This window comes from Vitis vinifera, chromosome 1 (genome assembly GCF_030704535.1).
Source record: "Vitis vinifera cultivar Pinot Noir 40024 chromosome 1, ASM3070453v1".
Lineage (NCBI taxonomy): Eukaryota > Viridiplantae > Streptophyta > Magnoliopsida > Vitales > Vitaceae > Vitis > Vitis vinifera.
The window spans coordinates 7,700,183-7,721,532 of NC_081805.1; the positions used below are offsets into that span (position 1 = coordinate 7,700,183).

The 21,350-nt window shown below is 40.3% G+C and overlaps 1 protein-coding gene across 1 annotated transcript; it reads left to right on the plus strand.

Annotated features, from left to right (window-relative positions):
• Positions 1-2,374: 2,374 nt before the first annotated feature.
• LOC104879707 (uncharacterized) lies at positions 2,375-20,414 on the plus strand. The gene is made up of 2 exons (XM_010653436.3): positions 2,375-4,306; positions 10,682-20,414. The coding sequence occupies exon 2, from the start codon at positions 10,963-10,965 to the stop codon at positions 12,040-12,042; it is 1,080 nt and encodes a 359-aa protein (XP_010651738.2). The 5' UTR covers positions 2,375-4,306; positions 10,682-10,962; the 3' UTR covers positions 12,043-20,414.
• Positions 20,415-21,350: the final 936 nt, after the last annotated feature.

Consider the following 21,350-nt stretch of genomic DNA (forward strand, 5'->3'; position numbering starts at 1 on the left):
GGGTCTTTCCAGGAACTGTAAAGGAGGTCTTAGCTAGTTGGAGGGGTTCGTTTGTGGGAAAGAAAAGGAAAAAGATATGGGATGCAACCCGTTGTGTATTTTTTGGACGGTATGGAAGGAGAGGAATAGATTAGCTTTTAGGGGGGGGGGGGGGGGGGGGGGGTTTGAATGTTCAAAAGTTAAAGAATTCTTTTGTTTGTAACTTGTGGAGTTGGGCCAAATTGTATGTAGGTGAGGAGGTGTTCTCCCTTATAGGCTTTTTAGAATGGATAGCCTCCACCTAAAGGGAGGTGATTCTTTGTTTTGTTTTTTGAGGTCTAAGCTGCCTTGTATACTTCCTGTATGCTGTACGGCGTTTTGCCTTTTTTAATGCATATCTTTTACTTATCAAAAAAAAATTAGATAAGAAAAAGTGACATGCATAAACGAATTTAAAAAAAATAATAAATGATCACATGAAATCATACAAAAAATCACACACATAGTTTAAAGTGTCTATATCACATAAAAAATGAATCCAAGGTCGGATAGTACTCAAAAATATTTTTAAAACACTCAAGCTAATCAGATGTCCATAATCCGATATGTGCAGTAGGTACGAAATTGAAAAATCATATCTCCCTCAAAGAAGCATATTTTTTAATAGTTTTTGTGTCTAAGATCAATTTCAAGAAGCCTAGAATTAAGGAAAAATATCAAATCAAATTTAAAAAGTCATCTGTTATTTTATTTTTGCAAAAGGATCTCAGGTGTCTAGAACTGGGTGAAAACAGAGCCCTCCTAAAGACTCATTCATATCTTCTATTCCGGAATTGCTTTCTAACTCAAACGAAACTTTAAATTCAAGTTCAAGAAGTGAGGAAAGTCATACAAGTTTTGGAAATTTTTTACAAATATTCTAAAGTTGTTGTAACGAATTTTAAAACTAAATGGTCAGTGGTTGAGTGAAAACTGACAGCAAGGAAAAATGTTTTTGAAATTTTTTTTTATGTGGGGGTTACATCAAGTTTTATCAATTTTGAACCCCCAATTTGTCATCCTTTGATAGTCCAGATGTACAGAGCATCATGAAATGCATTTGCTGTCATTCATTCATTGTCTAAAAGTTGGCAACGGTGAGTGAGAAACTAGAGACGAATCGGCCACCTGTACACTGGAACTGCATCAGACTTTATTGTTGCCTATGTAGATGGTTCTAGGACGTAGGCGGCAATACCATAGTCAAACAACAGTTTGCAGAGGAGAACCGGAAAATGATTTTGAAAGCAATACACGACTAGATCGCATGGTTTCGATTGGAATTGATATTGATTAAAAACCGAAGATGATTCAGCACCATCAGTGACATTGCCCTTCTCCAAGTTTAGATACTCAGAGGGGTATAACAGTGGGGAATTTGATTACATTACATGAACAAAAACTTGATGGAACCCCCACACACACAAAAAAAAAATTCAAAACTTTTTTTCCTTGTTGCCAGTTTTCACTTAACCACTGACCCTTTAGTTTCAAAATTCGTTTTAGCAACTTCAAAATATTTTTAAAAAAGTTTCAAAACTTGTATGACTTTCTTCACTTCTTGAACTTAAATTTAAAGTTTCGTTTGAGTTAGAAAACAATTCCGGAATAGAAGATATAAATGAGTCTTTAGGGGGCTCTGTTTTCATCCAATTCTAGACACATGAGATTTTTTTGCAAAAATAAAATAACAAAGGACATTTTAAATTTGATTTGATATTTTTCCTTAATTCTAGGCTTCTTGAAATTGATCTTAGATACATAAACTATTAAAAAATATGCTTTTTTGAGAGAGATATGATTTTTCAAATTCGTACCTACTGCATATGCTGGATTCTGGACATCTGATTAGCCTTGAGTGTTAAAAAATATTTTGGAATACTATTCGACCCTGGATTCATTTGTTATGTGATATACACTTTGAACTATGTGTGTGATTTTTTGTATGATTTTATGTGATCACTTATTATTTTAAAAAAATATTCATTTATGCATGTCACTATTTTTTACCTAATCTGGACCTTCTGGAACTTTTGGGTGTCTTTGCTGCAATTTGTCATTCGAATGAGTGTTTGGCTTTTGGTACCTTGTTCTAGATGTGTAGGAGTTGTTTCCTGGAATTTTTTGTGATTAAATTCTTGATGTAAGACAACCCTAGGATGGTTGCCCACACTCAAGGGTAGGTGGGCTAAGGTTTTATTTTTAGGGTGTAAGGAGAGGAACAAAGAATAAATTTTATGGTAGAGAAAAATTATAAGATAAGAAATAGAGAGAAAGAAGAAACAATGAAGAAAAAATGGAAAACCTTAGAGTCTCACTAAGGCCTTCTAAGAGTTTCACTAAGGCCTTCTAGGAGTCTCACCTAGAAGAAAATCAATGGAGTCTCACCATTGAGGGTTGCAACCTTGCAATGAAAGAAAGTATAATATTATTCATCAAATTCATTCCTTTGATTTACATTGATTAACCTATTTATAGGTTTCTCTGAGAAATTCAAAGTCTACTAGGACTCTAATAACTTATTATGATTCTAATTCTAATTATAACATCCAAAGTCTACTAGAACTCTAATAACCTATCATGACTTAAATTCTAATTATATTATAACTCAACTAGCTAATCCTAATTAGACTCCAACAAATACCAATCCCAATTCAATTCTCATTAATATTAATCCTACTTAAAGTTTACTTAGGTCTTCACTTTCTTCCTTGAATAAACTTTAAAAGGCTTTCCCCCATCAATTCCACTCTGAGATATTTTTTTAGAAATTGTTTTTTGATGCTCTCTTTACTAACTGTATGCTGATGATCTTGTATTTTGCTTGAATTTGTTATTTATTTTTGGGGTCATTTGACTTATCTTGTCTCAATTTTGGCTTTGGTACTGTATATTAGACATAATGAATATGTTATATAATTTATGCTTGTCCTAACCACTCTAGCATTTTTGGAGGAATCTTATAAATTATGCATGTTATCCAAGTACTCTCTCTATCACTTGCTTTTCGGAATTTTATGAACATGCATGTTGTTGTGACCCATATCTATGACTGATTCTATCCTTGGGTGCTTAGATGTATGTTAGATTTGCTTGGATAAAATGCATGTTGTGGGTCCCTGGGATGATGAAGTGCAAAGTTGAAAGGATTGTTGTGGAGAAAAAGTCCTTTCAGGTAGAGTTTGAAGGATTGAATGGCGGAACTTGGGTATCAGTAACAGAAAGGAGCCGAGGTTTCGTAGTTTCAGTAGGATTTGGTATGGAGGAGCTGGATTGGTTGACGGAGCATTTGAAGAAAGCTGTAGAGTTAGAGGCTTCCAGGGGTTTTATACGAAAGATTAGGGGCAAGACTAAGACCCTCTAGATGGAGATATGTTTCAATAACAGAGGGCGGTTCATGAAAATCACAGAAATTGTTACAAAAAGAAACCTTTATTTCTTGTCGTCCCCGAGGGCGTTAAAGGGAATGGGTGGGAAGATCTTAGAAAAGCAATCCTATCAGTGCAAGAGTATCTTGATCAAGTCGGAGGAGCTTCGAAGGAGAAGAATGGAGATATCCAGATGAAGAAGGACATTTACAGAGGAGGACGGTCATATGCAAAAGTGGTGGCAGAGGCTGGTTTTAGGACTGGAGGTATGTTGCCAGCCGGAAAATGGGCTAGAGTTGTAATATGTGAAAGCCAAGAAAAAGTCCAAGACTGGACTCACGAAGGAAAATCCATCGCGAGGATGATGGGTATGAAAGGAATGGTGTCCATAAATCCCATTTCCGCTTTCAAGGGGTGTTTCTTTGTGAGTTCAACAAGGAGAGTGAAACGGGTGCATGATCAGGGAAGAATTTAGTGAAAGGAAGGATTATTCTACTAAGGAAATGGTCCCCTAAGGAAAATATGGTAGTTCACGGAAAATTTAGGAGGGGCTGGTTAGTATTGAAAGGTCTCCCTTTCCATTTGTGGGATGAAGTTCAGCTGAATTTCATTTTGAAGAAATGGGGGAGGGTAACGAAGGTGGCAAAGGAAACTTTGAAGCTGGTGGACTTGACAAAGGCGAAGCTGTGGGTGGAGATGCTTCCAAATGTCGTGTTACCAGCATTGCTTGAGGTGGAAGATGGGGTCGGGACCTATACAGTAGCAGTTTCAGTCATCGAAGAAGATGACGAAGACGACGCTGTCACGTCAGAGACAACCCGTAGCAGGAACGAGTGGGTGAAAGCGGGAGGTTGCGTCTCTCAGTCGTCAAAAGTTGCAGAAGGGCTACGAGGTAGAATTAGGGGCAATGAGTGCTACATGTGAAACCAAGGTTTGGTTAATCTCGGTTTTGATGATAACAAAACATTGTTTAGAACTAATGATTATATTTTAAGTGTGATTAGACAAGATGACTTCTAAAATGGCAATCCAAAGACAAATCAAGCCAAAGAGAAATCATGAAGAAGAAGACCACCTCAAAGAGAAGAGTTTTTCAAGACCAAAGCTTTTTAAGTCTCTTTGTAAGGTTGTTGGTGCACTAGGATTTCCATGCATTATTTTCCTTACTTATGCACCTAAATCATCCAAGAGTTATTTTGTTTTAAATATCTTTAAAATTGGATGATTTCATGTTTTCAACTAAAACCTTGTGTTAAATGTTGTTTTAAACTTGTTTAAAAGGTTATGAGTTGGAAAATTTGGTTGTTGAGCAAAAAACGGCTCAATTGGCTAAATCGGGCGAACCGGATGAACAGTAACCGGTTGACCCCCAACTCAACCGGTTGAACCGGATGAACAGTAACCGGTCGACCGTTCGAAAAATGCAAAAATTTTCTCTTTCTTCCAGAACGGTTGTTCAACCGGTCAAGGTCGAACCTCGTCCGGTCGAGGTCCGGTCAAGGTCTAGTCGAGACCTGGTCGAGGCCCAACGGTCTCCTGCCAAGCATTAAATGCTAACGGCTAGTCAACCGGTCGACCCCCAGCTCGACTGGTCGAACCCCAAACGGCTAGTTTGACTTTTTTTCTTCTATAAAAAGGCTCAAATCTTCATTGTTTAAAGAGCTTAACCTTCCCAAATCATTCTTGATTATATTTGAGCCTTAGAAGAGTGTTTTTGAGTGCACCATTGTTTCATAACTTGCATATCTTTAGTGCACCATTCAATCCTAGTTTTTCTTGTATCATTTGAGCTTAAAGCTAATACTAGGATTTTGTGAGATCAATCATGTTGAGAGAGAGAGAAAGAAGAAAAACCTTAATTCTCATTCATGTAATGTCTACTTACAATTGAGAGATATATATATACAAGGCTAGGAGTCCTAACTACCATACATGTGACCTATATTAACAAGGAAAGATAATATACTATAAATACATTATATTCAACACTCCCCCTCAAGCTGGAGCATATACGTCATATGCACCAAGCTTGTTACAAATATATTTAATCCTAGGACCTCTGAGAGATTTAGTGAAGATGTCTGCTAGTTGATCATTTGAATTGACAAAACTTGTAGCAATACATCCTGATGCGATCTTCTCTCTAATAAAATGACAGTCAACTTCAATATGCTTGGTCCTTTCATGAAAGACTGGATTGGATGCAATATGTAATGCGGCCTGGTTATCACAGATGAGTTTCATCTGTTCATCCTTTCCAAATCTCAACTCCTGAAGAAGATGTCTCAACCATATGAGTTCAAATGTTGCCAAAGCCATAGCTCGATACTCGGCTTCAGCGCTAGATCTGGCCACTACATCTTGTTTCTTACTCTTCCAAGATATTAGATTACCTCCAATAAAAACACAGTACCCTGAAGTGGAACGTCTATCTGTGGGTGAGCCAGCCCAATCTGCATCTGTGTAACCAACAACTTGAGTATGACCTCTATTCTGGTACAATACACCTTGGCCTGGTGTACTTTTGATATATCGAAGAATACGGATTACGGCATCCCAATGGCTATCACATGGTGACTGTAGGAATTGACTAACAACACTCACAGGAAAAGAAATGTCTGGACGAGTAATGGTGAGATAGTTCAATTTACCTACGAGCCGTCGATATCTCCCGGGGTCTCCTAAAGGCTCCCCCTGTCCTGGTACAAGTTTGACATTCGGATCCATAGGTGTGTCTACCGGTTTACAGTCTAACATACCGGTTTCTTCCAGGATGTCTAAAGCATACTTCCTTTGGGAAAGGACCACACCAGAACTGGATTGAGCTATCTCAATTCCCAAGAAATACTTGAGTTTCCCCAAGTCTTTGGTCTGAAAGTGGGTAAAAAGATGTTGCTTTAGTTTCTGAATACCATCCTGATCACTGCCTGTAATGACGATGTCGTCCACATAAACAACCAGATAAATACACTGCCCCAAGGAGTTATGATGATAAAAAACTGAATGGTCTGCTGTACTGCGAAGCATGCCAAACTCTTGAACAACAGAACTAAAACGGCTAAACCATGCTCGAGGAGATTGTTTCAAGCCATATAGAGAACGGCGTAACCTGCACACTAAACCAGACTCCCCCTGAGCAACAAAACCAGGAGGTTGCTCCATATAAACTTCCTCGGCAAGATCACCATGAAGAAAGGCATTTTTAATATCCAACTGATAAAGAGGCCAAGAACACATAGCAGCCATGGAGAGAAGCAAACGGACAGAAGCAATCTTGGCAACAGGTGAGAATGTGTCACCATAATCAGAACCATAAACTTGAGTATAGCCTTTAGCAACTAAGCGGGCCTTAAGGCGATCAACCTGACCATCAGGACCAACCTTAACTACATAGACCCAACGACAACCAACTGTAGATTTACCAGAGGGTAAAACAACAAGATCCCAAGTGCCATTAGAGTGCAGAGCAGCCATTTCATCCACCATTGCCTGTCGCCAGCCTGGATGGGAAAGAGCTTCATGGGTGCTCTTTGGAAGAGAAACAGAGGATATAGCAGAAACAAAAGCAGAATAGGGTGAAGATAATCGATGATAACTCAAAAAATTGTAAATAGGATGAGGATTACGAGTAGAGCGAGTACCTTTCCGAACAGCAATGGGTAAGTCATTAGGAGAAGGCAGAGCCGGGGCAGGTGAAGCCGAAGGGATAGGAAGTGAGTCAGCAGGTGCCTCAGGAAAAGGGAGAGGAGCAACGACACGAGGGCGACGATGATAAACCTGAAGTGGTCGAGGGGGCATAGCATCAGGTGGGGAGACAATGGGAATGGGCAAGACTTCAGAAACAGGAAGAGACTCAGAAGTGGTGGAAAAGAATGGTGAGTCCTCAAAGAAGGTGACATCAGCGGAGATAAAGTATCGATGAGTCTCAAGGGAATAACAACGATAACCCTTCTGAAGTCTGGAATATCCCAAGAAGAGGCACTTCATGGCTTTGGCGGAAAGCTTGTCCTGTCCAGGAGTGAGAATATGAACAAAGCAAGTACAACCAAAGACACGAGGAGGAAGGAAATAAAGTGGTTGGTCAGGGAAAAGAAGGGAGTGAGGAATCTGATCGTGTAAGACAGAGGAGGGCATACGATTAATCAAATAACAAGCGGTAAGAACAGCGTCCCCCCAAAAACGAAAAGGAACGTGACTATGGAGGAGGAGAGTACGAGCTGTCTCAACAAGATGTCGATTCTTGCGTTCAGCTACCCCATTTTGTTGAGGAGTATGAGCACAAGAAGACTGATGAAGAATCCCATGATGAGACATAAACGAAGTAAATTGGGCTGAAAAATATTCCCTGGCATTGTCACTGCGTAACACACGAATAGAAATATTGAACTGGGTTTGGATTTCAGTATAAAATTTCTGGAAAATAGAGAATAACTCAGCTCGATTTTTCATTAAAAATAACCAAGTACATCGAGAATAGTCATCAATGAAAGTGACAAAATACTGAAATCCTAAAGTAGACGCAGTCCGACAAGGACCCCAAACATCAGTGTGGACAAGCTCAAAAGGAGACTTTGCCCGATTATTCAAACGCTTTGGGAACGAGACACGAGTATGTTTCCCAAGCTGACATGACTCACACGGAAGCGACGACAAAGTGGAAAAACGAGGAACCATCTTCTGGAACTTGGAGAGACTAGGGTGGCCCAGACGATTGTGAATGAGAAGAGGAGCATCAGTGGAAATGCAAACTGCAGGAGATGAATCTAAGGTGAGGTGATAGAGGCCTTGAGACTCACGTCCTATGCCAATCGTCTTCCCCGTACTCCGGTCCTGCAAGGTCACAAATTTATCAGAAAAGGTAATAGAACAATTAAGAGTACGAGTGATTTTGCTGATGGAAATAAGATTAAAAGGACATTCAGGAGTATAAAGGACAGAAGTGAGAGGTAGAGAAGGCAGAGGAAGGGCCAAACCAATACCTTTAGCCACAGTTTGAGAACCATTAGCTAAGGTAACAGTAGGTAAATCAGAGGTAGTAGTAATAGAGGAGAAAAGATCCTTATTACCAGATAGGTGATCAGATGCTCCAGAATCTAGAATCCAGGGTCCAAGAGAAGATGTGTGGGTAAGGCAGGCAGAGGCATTACCAGGCTGGGCAACAGAGGCAATAGAAGCCTGAGATGTCTGAGATGCGGAGGAGCTCGGAGGCTGAGGCAGCGGAGAATCAGAGGACTGGGCCATATGGGCAGTGCGAGGAGGTCTTCCATGTAACTGATAGCAACGATCGCGAGTGTGGCCAAGTTTATTGCAATAGGTGCAATGAGGACGTTGGCCTCTCCCTCGGGTACCACTGCGTCCTCCTCGAGAGGTAGTTTGAGAAACTAACACAGAAGAATCTGAAGCGCTATCAGATGGCAAAGTCTGAGTGGACGAGATACGGAGGAGGCGGGCAAACACATCATCCAAGGACGGAACTGATGAACTACCAAGAATCTGATCACGAATAGGCTCAAGATCCGGACGGAGGCCAATAAGAGTAAGGACCATGAAGAACTTGTCAAGCTGTGTTTGTTGAGCCCCAACATCAGGAGTAAGAGGCATCACAGTCAAGAACTGCTCTTTAAGAGAGGCAATCTGACCAATATAAGTAGATAGATCCAAGTCCTGTTGACTGAGATGGACAATAGCAGAAGCCACCTTATAAAGACGCTGGATATCATTCGTGTATAATTCTTTGGCCTGAGTCCAAAATTTAAAACAAGTTTTATAGGCCTGAAGATGAAGAAGAATCCGGGGATCAACCGATTGCCATAATACACTACATAACTGTGCATCTATCTTCCTCCACTGTACGCGGTCAACCTCAGGGATATCTGCCTCCTGGGTAACCAAGTGATCCTCATATCCTTGACCCATAAACCAAAGTTCAACAGAGGCAGACCAGGAAAGATAATTTTCACTGCCAACCAATTTCTCTGAGGTAATCATAGGAGATCCAGAGATAACAGAGGTAAAGATCTGATTTTTGGTGGTCATATTCACGTATTTGGATCGAAGAGAGCCCTAATACGGCTTCAGATTGCGGCGTGGCACCACCGAAAAAGGGAGACGGCCTCAGATCGCGACGTGGTACCACCAGAAAGGTAGAAGAACACTTCCCAAGGCACGTGCAGGGATTGGGGTGGAGAGAAAGTAGCCGGAACTTCGCCGGAAAGGCTGTTTGGAGGGCTGACGGAGACAAAAATCCCCAAAAGAGGTACGTGCAGGGCTCGGATGGGAGAACCAGGTAGGTAGGGATGCTGGTCGGCGGCAGACGAGGCTGGAGGAGGAGGCGCGTCGCCGGAAAAGGCCTCACGCGCCCTCACGCGCCGGCGCGTGAGATGCAGTCGCCGGACGGAAAATGGCGCGTGGCCGGCGCGTGGATCCTCTTTTGGTGCCGGTGCCTTCACAAAAGTTGGAGATCTCCTCCAGGCGCTCCTTCTGGTATGGTCGGTGTCGGAAAAATAGGTCGCCGGAAAAGTTCGCCGGAAAGTTCGCCGGAAAATTTCGCCGGCGGTGAGTGGTTTCTAACGACGTTTCGACTGACCGGAAAGTATTGGGAGATGGGGAAGGTGACCGGAATGAAACACGGTCACCGGAAGGTTGCCCGGAGTTGATGACACGGGAAACAGGAAAGAATTAGGTTTTCTTCCCTAGCTCTGATACCATGTTGAGAGAGAGAGAAAGAAGAAAAACCTTAATTCTCATTCATGTAATGTCTACTTACAATTGAGAGATATATATATACAAGGCTAGGAGTCCTAACTACCATACATGTGACCTATATTAACAAGGAAAGATAATATACTATAAATACATTATATTCAACAAATCATTTGTAAACCTTGAGAGGAAGTTTCAAGAGTGGGATATCTCTTGAGAATTGTAAAGGGTGCTTGGAAGCCAAAAGTCCAAGAGGGTCAATTGGAACCATAATCCAATTGTAAGAAGATTGGAAGCTTGGTTGAAGCTTCAAGCTAGTGGAACCCTCACTCGGTTAGGAGGTTGAGGAGAGTGGATGTAGGCCGGGTTGCGCCGAACCACTATAAACTCTTGTGTTTGCATTCTCTCTTCCCTACTCTTTAATTTATATGCAATTGTCTTTATATTACCTATCATATACTTGCATATAAATTGTCTCTTCTTTCACATAGTTTAAATTTGTAAAAAGAGACCATCACCCTATTCACCCCCCCCCCCCCCCCCTTAGGGTGATTATCATAGGTTGGATTAGCCTCAAATTACTAACACTACAGAAGGAGGCTTCTTCCCCGGGCACGTTATCGGCACTCAAGGACAAGTTTGGCGGACAAAGGGGAGAATGGAAAGGGAAGGAGCAGCCTGGGCCCAGCAGAGGAGAACTTTATTGGGCCCTCAGTGCTTGAGATCTCTATTAAAGCCCACACGGAAATGGCCTAAAGTGGGATGAGGATTCGTGGGCTTCAAGCTAGCCCAGAAGCTCCTCAAGCCCACCAGACTGGAGCGGCTTCGTCTCCTTCTCCCCAGTGAGCTGTTTCCCCCTGCAAAGGTGATCGCGATGCTTTGTCCAGGCGATGAGAGGGCTGACGTCGAGGCTATCTTTGGTGAGGAAGGTCGGGCCGTTGAGTTAAAGGCCCAGTCTCTTCCCAACCTTAGCCCGCTGTCAGACACCACCGTGGGTTGTAAGTTAATAGGCCCGTCGGGGTTGGGCCAAAACTTAGGAGGAACGAAGTCCTCTGGTATGGAAGTCTGGTCGCAAAGGGAAGAAAACGAAGTGAGAAAGGGGAAAGCTCCCACGGTGCAGATGAGAGATTCTACACAGGAGGAAGAGACGACAATTTCAAAGAAGACGTGGTCCACCCTCTTCCCTCCAAGCGTTGATCGACGACAGGGACATCGGAGTAGCAGCAAGCCTCTTTTCCTACGGGGTTCATTGTCGTCAAGTGAAGTTCGCAACATGGAAGAGGAATTTGGGACAGGATTTCAGATGGAACGAGGAATCAGAGAGAATCCTCTCTTTCGATCTCCACTGTCTAGCAATTTTTCGAAGGAAGATACCTCGGTGATCCATGTAGAAGACAAAAAAGGGCTAACGGGACGAGTGGCGTTTGACCCTCGTGGCTCTTCAGACATGGTTTCACCTTCTAATTCAATAATCAGAGGTAAAGGACTCATCTTTGAGGGGATTTGCGAAATACCGGGAGCGAGAAACTTGGAGGTAAGTCAGTCCTCTCCTTCTCAGCCACCCGAGTCTTTTTCTTTTCCTTCTTGTAGTATGGATTCTTCATTATCGAGTCCCTCTGGTCCACATCTCCCCAATTCAGTCCCTCTTTCTCAGTCTCCTACGGAAAATCAAGTAATCTCAAAAAAAATTTCTGAAAAAGGTGTTGTTGACTCTTTAAATTATGGTGACATCCTTGTCCATGTTGAGGAGGAGAACCAGTGTGCTTTATCAAACCAGATGACCGAGAGCTGTACCCATAGGGAGTCTAATGTCAGGTCATATAAGGAGGACTCGGGTGATCTCCTTATTGATGGCCTGTCTCCTAGGAAAATGGTTAAAGTGCGAGAGGTTTTATGCTCTCTGGACATTAAGGTGTATTCCAGGAGGAAGATCAGAGGCCCCACAGGTTATTGAGACTTAGTGGTTTTGGCTTGGAAGGTCAGGGTCTTTGTGTTTTTCCATGAAAAATATCAGCTAGAACGTTAGGGGTTTGGGTTCAAGGAATAAGTGTAGGATGGTTAAAGATTTCCTTAGGTAAGAGAATCCGGATGTTGTGATGATTCAGGAAACAAAAAAGGAGAAATGTGACAGAAGGTTTGTGGGCAGTGTCTGGACGGTCAGAAATAAGGACTGGGTTGCTCTTCCGGCGTCTGGGGCATCAGGTGGGATTTTGATCATTTGGGATTCAAAAAATCTGCGTAATGAGGAGGTGGTATTAGGATCTTTCTCGGTCTCAGTCAAGTTCTCTTTGAACGGTTGTGGACCTCTTTGGATTTTCGCTGTTTATGGTCCAAACAGTTCCTCACTTAGGAAGGATTTTTGGGTGGAGCTTTTCGACATATATGGACTAACTTATCCGTTATGGTGTGTGGGCGGTGATTTTAATGTCATAAGGAGAAGCTCAAAAAAATTGGGGGGTTCTAGTCTAACATCAAGCATGAGGGACTTTGATAGTTTTATTAGAGAATGTGAATTGCTTGACCCACCTCTTCGGAATGCTTCATTCACTTGGTCAAATTTGTAAGAGTCTCCTGTGTGTAAGAGATTGGACCGATTTCTCTACTCAAATGAGTGGGGGCTGCTCTTTCCCCAAGGCCTTTAAGAAGCCCTAATTAGAAGGACCTCGGATCACTGGCCAATTGTTATGGATACCAATCCGTTCATGTGGGGTCCAACACCTTTTAAGTTTGAGAATATGTGGTTATAACACCCTAATTTCAAGAGAACTTTAGAAATTGGTGGAGCGGGTTTCAAGGAAACGGATGGGAAGGTCACAAGTTCATGAGGAGACTACAATACGTTAAAGCTAAATTGAAGGAGTGGAATAAGTTTTCTTTTGGAGAGCTTAAAAAAAAGAAAAAAAGTATCCTCAATGATTTAGCTAACTTTGATGCCATTGAGCAGGTAGGGGGCCTCACTTCTGATTTGTTAAGTCAAAGAGCCTCAAGAAAAGGGGAGCTAGAGGAATTAATTTTGAGGGAGGAAATCCATTGGAGACAAAAAGCTATGGTGAAATGGGTCAAGGAAGGGGATTGCAACTCTAAGTTTTATCATAAAGTGGCTAATGACATGCGAAATAGAAAATATATCAAGGAGTTGGAGAATGAGAGGGGCTTAGTGCTGAAGAATGCTGAGAGTATCACAGAGGAGATCTTACTTTACTTTGAAAAGCTTTACACAAGCCCTACAGGAGAGTCTTGGGGTGTTGAAGGATTAGATTGGTCCCCTATTTCGGAAGAGAGCGCGTTAAGGTTGGACTCCCCTTTCACCGAAGAAGAGATTTATAAGGCCATTTTTCAGATGGATAGGGACAAGGCTCCGGGGCCTGATGGCTTTACTATTGCAGTATTCCAAGATTGTTGAGATGTGATTAAGGAGGATTTGGTGAGAGTGTTCGCAGAATTTCATAGGAGCGGAATTATCAATCAAAGCACTAATGCCTCTTTCATTGTTCTATTACCCAAAAAGAGTTTGACAAAGAAAATATCAGACTTTAGACCCATTAGTTTGATCACTAGTCTCTACAAGATAATATCCAAAGTGCTCTCAGGGCGTCTAAGAGGGGTTCTACATGAGACCATCCACTATACTCAAGGCACTTTTGTTCAAGGGAGACAAATATTGGATGCGGTTCTTATAGAAAATGAGATAGTGGACGAGAGAAGACAGTCAGGGGAGGAAGGCGTCGTATTCAAAATAGACTTTGAAAAGGCCTACGATCACGTGAAGTGGGATTTTTTGGATCATGTGTTAGAGAAGAAGAGGTTCAGTCCTAGATGGAGGAAATGGATGAGTGGATGTTTATCCTCGGTATCTTATGCAGTCTTGGTGAATGGTAGCGCTAAAGGGTGGGTTAAGGCATCGAGAGGATTAAGACAAGGCGACCTGTTATCCCTTTTTTTGTTTACTTTAGTCGCAGATGTACTGAGTAGGATGCTTATGAGAGCTGAGGAAAGAAATATGTTGGAGGGTTTCAGGGTGGGTAGAAATAAAACTAGGGTGTCCCATTTGCGATTTGCTGATGATACCATCTTCTTTTCTAACACAAGGGAGGAAGAGCTGCAGACTCTCAAGAGTCTTTTGTTAGTGTTTGGGCACATTTCTGGGCTCAAGGTCAACCTTGACAAGAGTAGTATTTATGGCATCAATATTGATCAGGCTCATCTTTCAAGATTGGCTGAGATGCTTGATTGCAAGGCTTCCGGATGGCCTATACTCTATCTGGGTCTCCCTTTGGGGGGGAACCCTAAGGCGTGTGGCTTTTGGGATCCAGTGATTGAGAGAATCTCAAGTAGATTAGATGGGTGACAAAAGACCTACTTATCCTTCGGGGGGAGGATAACTCTTATCCAATCTTGCCTTACCCATTTGCCATGTTACTTCCTTTCCTTATTTAAGATTCCCGCGTCAATGGCTGCAAAAATCGAGAGGTTGCAAATGGATTTTTTATGGTCAGGGATTGGGGAAGGCAAAAGAGATCATTTAGTGAAGTGGGATGTTGTATGCAAACCGAAGGCAATAGGGGGTTTGGGTTTTGGGAATATTTCTTAGAGGAATCTCGCTCTTCTATGGAAATGGCTGTGGAGATATCCCAGAGAAGGTTCAGCTCTTTGGCATCAGGTCATTTTAAGCATTTATGGTTCACACTCCAATGGTTGGGATGCTAACACTTTAGTCAGATGGTCACATCGCTGTCCTTGGAAGGCTATTGCACAAGTCTTTCAGGAGTTTTCCTTGTTTACTCGGTATGTGGTAGGAAACGGGGAAAGAATTCGGTTCTGGGAAGATTTGTGGTGGGGGGACCAACCTTTGGGAACCCAATATCCAAGACTATTTAGAGTAGTCGTGGATAAAAACATTCCTATTTCTTCAGTTCTCGATCCTACTTGTCCTTTCTCTTGGAATTTGAATTTCCGTCGTAACCTGTCAGATTCTGAGATAGAGGACTTAGAAGGCCTCATGCAATCATTGGATGAATTGCATTTATCTCCTTCGGTCCTAGATGCCAGATTCTGGCCATTATCCTCTTCAGGGCTTTTTTCGGTCAAATCCTTTTTTCTAGCATTATCTCAATCTTCTGGATCTCCTCAGGACTTTCCTTTAAAGTTCGTTTGGAATTCTCAAGTTCCTTTCAAAGTGAAGTCCTTTGTCTGGTTAGTGGCACACAAGAAGGTGAATACTAATGACATGTTACAAGTGAGAAGACCCTACAAAGCCCTTAGTCCTGATATTTGTATTCTGTGCATGAAGCATGGGGAATCAGCAGATCATCTTTTTCTTCATTGTTCCTTGATGATTGGGTTGTGGCACGGGTTATTTCAGTTAGCTAAGATGGATTGGGTTTCCCCGATGAGCATATCTGACATGATGTCCATCAAATTTAAAGGCTTTGGAACTTCTAAAAGGGGGATAGTTTTGTGGCAAGCTACGAGCATCGCTCTAATTCGGGTTGTGTGGTGGGAGAGAAACGCGAGGATTTTTGTGGATAAAGCAAGGAATTCAGAGTTTCTTTGGGATTCTATTGTTTTCCTTGCTTCTCTTTGGGCTTTCTGTTCCAAGGCATTTAAGGGGACTCCCCTTAATGTGATTCAACTTGATTGGATAGCGGTGTGTACTCCATAAGGATTGGTTCTTATAGGGAGTTCGTTTGTTTTCTGTGTATTTTCCTGTAATTTAGTTGTCTTTGGCGGGAGGATTTCTCATTCTTCTTCTTGTACTTCTTTTTCTATCAATATATCTTTGTGTCGTTTCCAATAAAAAATAAAAAATAAAATGCATGTTGTGTATTATATTTCTATACTAACTTTAATGTTTTATGATAGTGCTTGAGAAGTAGTCCAAGTACACATCCAAACTTTCCTTTGCAATTGTGATCTGATTTCTGTTTTTTTTTTTGGTATGCCAGTATTGAAATCACCTTAGCCTACCTAGGTATTAATAATCAACCAATTAATTGTCTCATTTCCCTCAACTTAGTCAGTAGAGACCTTTGTAGGGTTTAGAGGGATGCTACCTTTTAGAGGTACCTTCCCAATAGGTAATCTAATCCTCGGATCTAGACTCGGGTTTTTCAAAGACACGCTTTTTCAAAAACTATGGAGTCACTTCTTTAGGGTTTTCTTTCTTGTTTTATTTTCCCTTTTAAAATAAAATAAAATAAGTGGCGACTCCAACTTTTCTGAAACTAATTTTGCACCAATAAAAATGAGTCTCGCCGATGAGTGGGGATGCATGTGAAAAATGCGGGTCCACAGAATCTTTTGCATATTCCTCATATCACTAGAAATCTAATCAGTGCTTCTAAGTTTGGTAAAGACAACAACGTGTTTTTTGAGTTTCATCCAAGTGTTTTCTTTGTAAGGCATCAAGTAACAAGATCAATTTTGTTGCAAGGCAACCTTGAAGGTGGACTTTATGCTTTCAATATCAAGCCTCCTAGATATAAGAAGCCTAAATAATTCTATTCAAGATTTTATGAAGTAGTTTTATCCATGAAGATTAAAAATATCATTGTGCCTAAAGCTGTAAGCACTAATGTGCATACTCTAAGTAACTGCCACAATAATTTAGCACCTATCGTTTTTGCTCTAGTAAGTGATTCTCAATCTCCTTCCACAACTAACTTGTGGCATAGATGGTTGGGGCAACCCTCCTCCTTACAAGTTGTAAAGAGTGTCCTTGATAGCTATAATATATCTTTTTCTAAGAATAAAGAACAATTTTTTTGTACAACTTCTCTACTAGGCAAAAGCCACAAGCTTCCTTTCAAATCATTAAATTCTACATATACAAAACCATTGGAACTTGTTCATGCTGGCGTTTGGGGTCTTGCTCTTTGTCTCTCATCCACAAACTATAGATATTACATAAGCTTTGTGGATAGTTTTAGTCATTATACATGAATTTATCTACTAAAGACAAAATTTGAAGCTCTTTCTATTTTTATCAAGGTTGAACTATAATTTAGGCACCCGATTAAAATGCTTCAAATATATTATGGGGGAGAGTTTAAAGCTTTTAATTAATTTCTTCAATCTAGTGGTATTTTCTTTGGAATTCATGTCCTCACATGCATGAGCAAAATGGAGTTGTTAAGAGCAAACATAGGCATATAGTGGAAATGGGACTCACCTTACCAGCCCAAGCAAGTAAACTACTAAAATTCTAGGATTTTTCATTCCTTATTACAATATACCTTATAAACAGAATGCCTACTTGGCTCCCACATCAACATTCACCTTTTAAGGTTTTATTTAAACAAAAACCTAATTATCACTCTCTGAGAGTTTCTGGTTGTAGGTTTTATTCCCATCCTCGACCTTATAATACACATAAACTTGAGTAACAAAGTACTCCAGGTAACTTCTTTGGGTACTTTGATCATCATAAAGGTTTCAAATGTCTTGCCTCTAATGGGAGCCTTTATGTAGTTCAAAATGTTATTTTTGATGAATTTGTTTTTCCATATGCTATATGTAGGGAATTAAACCGAATTCCAAACCTGTTAGAAACAAAAATAGAGAAAACACACGCCAAAGAAAAACAATCACATGCACAAGACAGTATTTACGTGGTTCGGCAATTTGCCTACGTCTACGGAATTGTAAGGATATCACTATTATCAGGAAAGAATACAGAGTACAACCATAACGGTTACAATATTTTCTCTCTATATATAACATGACAACCACACCACACTAAAAAACCTAATTACAAAAGGTGGTTCCACAATGGGCTAAACGGGCCCAACAAACCTCAATAAATCTCCCATTAAAAAGCCATGCAATATTATTCGGGTCGAGTCGTCAAACCGGATCAAACAAAACTAGGCTCCACAAAGCCTAACACTATATTGGCTCAAACACAAAATAAAGCTACTCATAGTCAAAGGACCCTCTAGCTTATCATTATACCATCAATTATTACTCATCCCCCTAGTCTTTCATTAGAAATCCTAACTCGCAACCTTCAGATTATATTGTCAGTAGTCATGACACAAGCATGTAACTTGAGTAGAGTTCTAACAAAGCAACATTAGAATCTCTCCCATTAGTTGTTTCAGTTTCTTTACAATCTCAGAATGGAACCAATGTTCACCTAATGATTACAAGGTCAAAACATTGAATATACAAGCCTAAAGTCTTTTTCTTTTTACATGCAAAAGAGAACATATATTACAAGTGGAGGTGGAGCATAGTATACATGAAGTATATAAAAAACTCCCAATATAGGTGAAAAGGTTTAAAAAAAAACCCTTTTACTTTAAGCTCAACCAATTTATAAAATCTAACATAGACGTTGTGTGGTCCTCTACATATAGGAATGGCAACGGGACGGGTCGTCCCCATCCCAACCCCGTCCCGTTTATTAAAAACAATTCCCATCCCCGTCCCATTTAGCTTTTTTTTTTAAAAAAAAAAAAAATTAAAAACAAAAAAAGATAACATTGCACTGCCAAACATCCAAAAATGCAATCACTGCCATTTCTCAAATCCCACAAAACAATCCTAGATTGTAATGCAACTCCAAAGCACCATGTCTCAAAAACAATCAAATACCAAAACACCCAAAAACTCCAACCATAAAAAACTCACAGAAAAAGGCCTCTGGATCAATAAATTAAAGAAGTCCCTGAGCTTCAATGTGATACCCATGGACAACATGATTAACCCAAGTGATAAGCTATAAGAAGCTTGGTTTCTCGCCACAAACCAAGCGAAAACAGATGGCTTCACACATGCAACAACCCCTCCAGCAGTGACATAGAGAGGGTACAAGCTTGCTGCAGTGGAAAGCATGTTTTCCCATCTGGGTGTTGACCAAGTAAGAGGCTGGTGATCAAATTGTTCTTGGACAGATCTGATCAGGTGGAGTTTTGAGAGCTTTCGTGAAGGAAAAATGGTGGGGTTTCTGGGTTTGGGAAGAGGGATTCTTGGGTGGAATTTAAGCTCGTTGAATTAAAATTAATTTTATATGTAAACGGGGCGGGGCGGGATGGGGCAATACCCGAACCCGCCCCGAGTTAAAAAAAAAATCCCATACCCGTCCCAAACCTGTTTATTAAATTTAAACCCCGTCCCATTAGGAACCGGGTGGGGCGGGTACCCGAAAAAACTTGCCTCGTTGCCATCCCTATCTACATACACCCTAGCTTAAATCACAAATGAATACATAAAATTGGATTTGATTGCTTAGTAAGATTGCTCAACATCGTCTAAACCTTTTCTATTCCTTTCTTTCCAAAGAGTCCACAACAAGCACAAGGGTAACCCAATAAGCTCCTTCTAATGAAGAATGCATCACACACTCCACTCCAAAAAGAGAATAAATCAAGTATCACACCATTCTCACTTTGGAATAATATAGAAGCAAGTGGTCTATTGTCTTCTTCTCACCTTTGCATAAATAACTATTCAGGAGAGTCCAATGCCTTTTTTTGAGCTGATCAAGAGTTAGAATTCTACCCCAAGATGCTTCCCAGGCAAAGAAATTGACTTTCACTATTGCCACTCTTGGTTTCATTCCAACTCAATTTGCTTCCAATTCCCTTTTAGTTGCCAACAATTTTAATTTTGGAAAGGAAAATCCACTTCATCAAGCTCTCAATCATTAAATTGCCTTTTAAAAAAATGGGAGCTCCAACCACCCCTTTCACTAACTTGCTTCCTTGCTTTGCCACCCATCCATCTTTGTTAGAAGAAAAGGAACATAAGTTTGAGAAGGCTTCTTCCAATGTTTGATCCTTGTATCGCAAGTTCTTCTAGTATTTAACCCTTCTCCCATTCCCAACTAAAAAGTGAGACCTGCTCTTTATACCCTTCCATTTCGTTTTTATGGCTCTCCACACACCTCCACTCCACTCCATATCGATTTCTCACCCTTCTCAAACACCATCCCCCTTTCTCCTCTCCAACTTCCCTATTATGATTTGTTTTCATAAGAATTCTTTTCCTATGGTAAATCTCTAATTCCACTTACCAAGCAATGCCTTGTTTAGGACAGAAAGGTTGCAAATCTTGAGGACCCTATCCTTTTTTCCCAGGAGAACTAAGTTCCAATTAACCAAATAATGTATTTTCTCTTGAGCGCCACCTCCCCATAAAAAGTCTTTTTAGATCATTTCGAGTCTTGAAATGATCTTTCTTGGGATGACGAACAAGGACATGAAATAAATTAGAAGACTTGATAAGTGGCCAATAGGAGTATGCTACATGTTAGTTTTTACTTTGACTACAAAAACTCCAATTTTAGGTTTCTTTAAAAAAAAAGAACGAAGGGAATTCTTAATGATTCTTGAGAGAGAGGAAGTCGTTGAATGTTTTCTTTTTTTTTTTTCTTTTCTCCTTTATACTATTAAATAAAATATTGCTTTTAATTTTTTTGAATTCAAGAATGGTTCTTTCTTATTCTTTTATGGTTTGTGTATATGAAAACCTACCCATGAGAGGCTAAAAAGCCATATTGGGGTGTGAAACATCAAAACATAGGATTAGAGCCAAGGAAAACAATAGATTAGATTAAATGAAGGGTTAAGGCAATAATATCAAGATTAAAATACCCTCTAAAGTTAGTTTGAATTGAAGGATGGTACAATTTTCCATTTCTTGATACTAGGAATTCTTGGGTATCTGAGGTTTTGACATTGTTATTTACCTAAAGACAAACCTATACAAAGTGGCAAAGGCCTAAATCCTAGGCCTAAACCCATATTTCATATCATTCATCTAATCGGTAATTCAGAATGGAATAAAATATTAAAAGTTAGGATACATATGTAATTCTTAGTGATAGAACTTAGGTTAATCTCATCGGACTATGCATTTTGAATACCTAAAGATTAATTAAAATAGATCTTGTTGTTTGGCCTAGGACCTTATACCCAAAGTTAGATTTTGGAACCCTCAATCCTAAATTAATTGATTTAGAAATCAATAATTATTCTGTAATTTAATTTGGTTCATTTTAGCAAACCCAAATCTGATTGAATCAATTTTATACATTCTTAATTTACAGGATCAGATAACAAGCAATCTCTTAAACCCAGTTAGATAACTTTCATAGGCCAATCCTTGAGGACGATACCTGGAATATTATAAAAGTCGTAGTAACCCCATCTTGGGTTTTTCTTTACTAGAGTTGTTATGTAATTTTGACTTAGTATTTAGGACAACAAAGATTGGTAGTCAATTACTCTACCTCAAACCTTTAGAACTTTGAAAGAA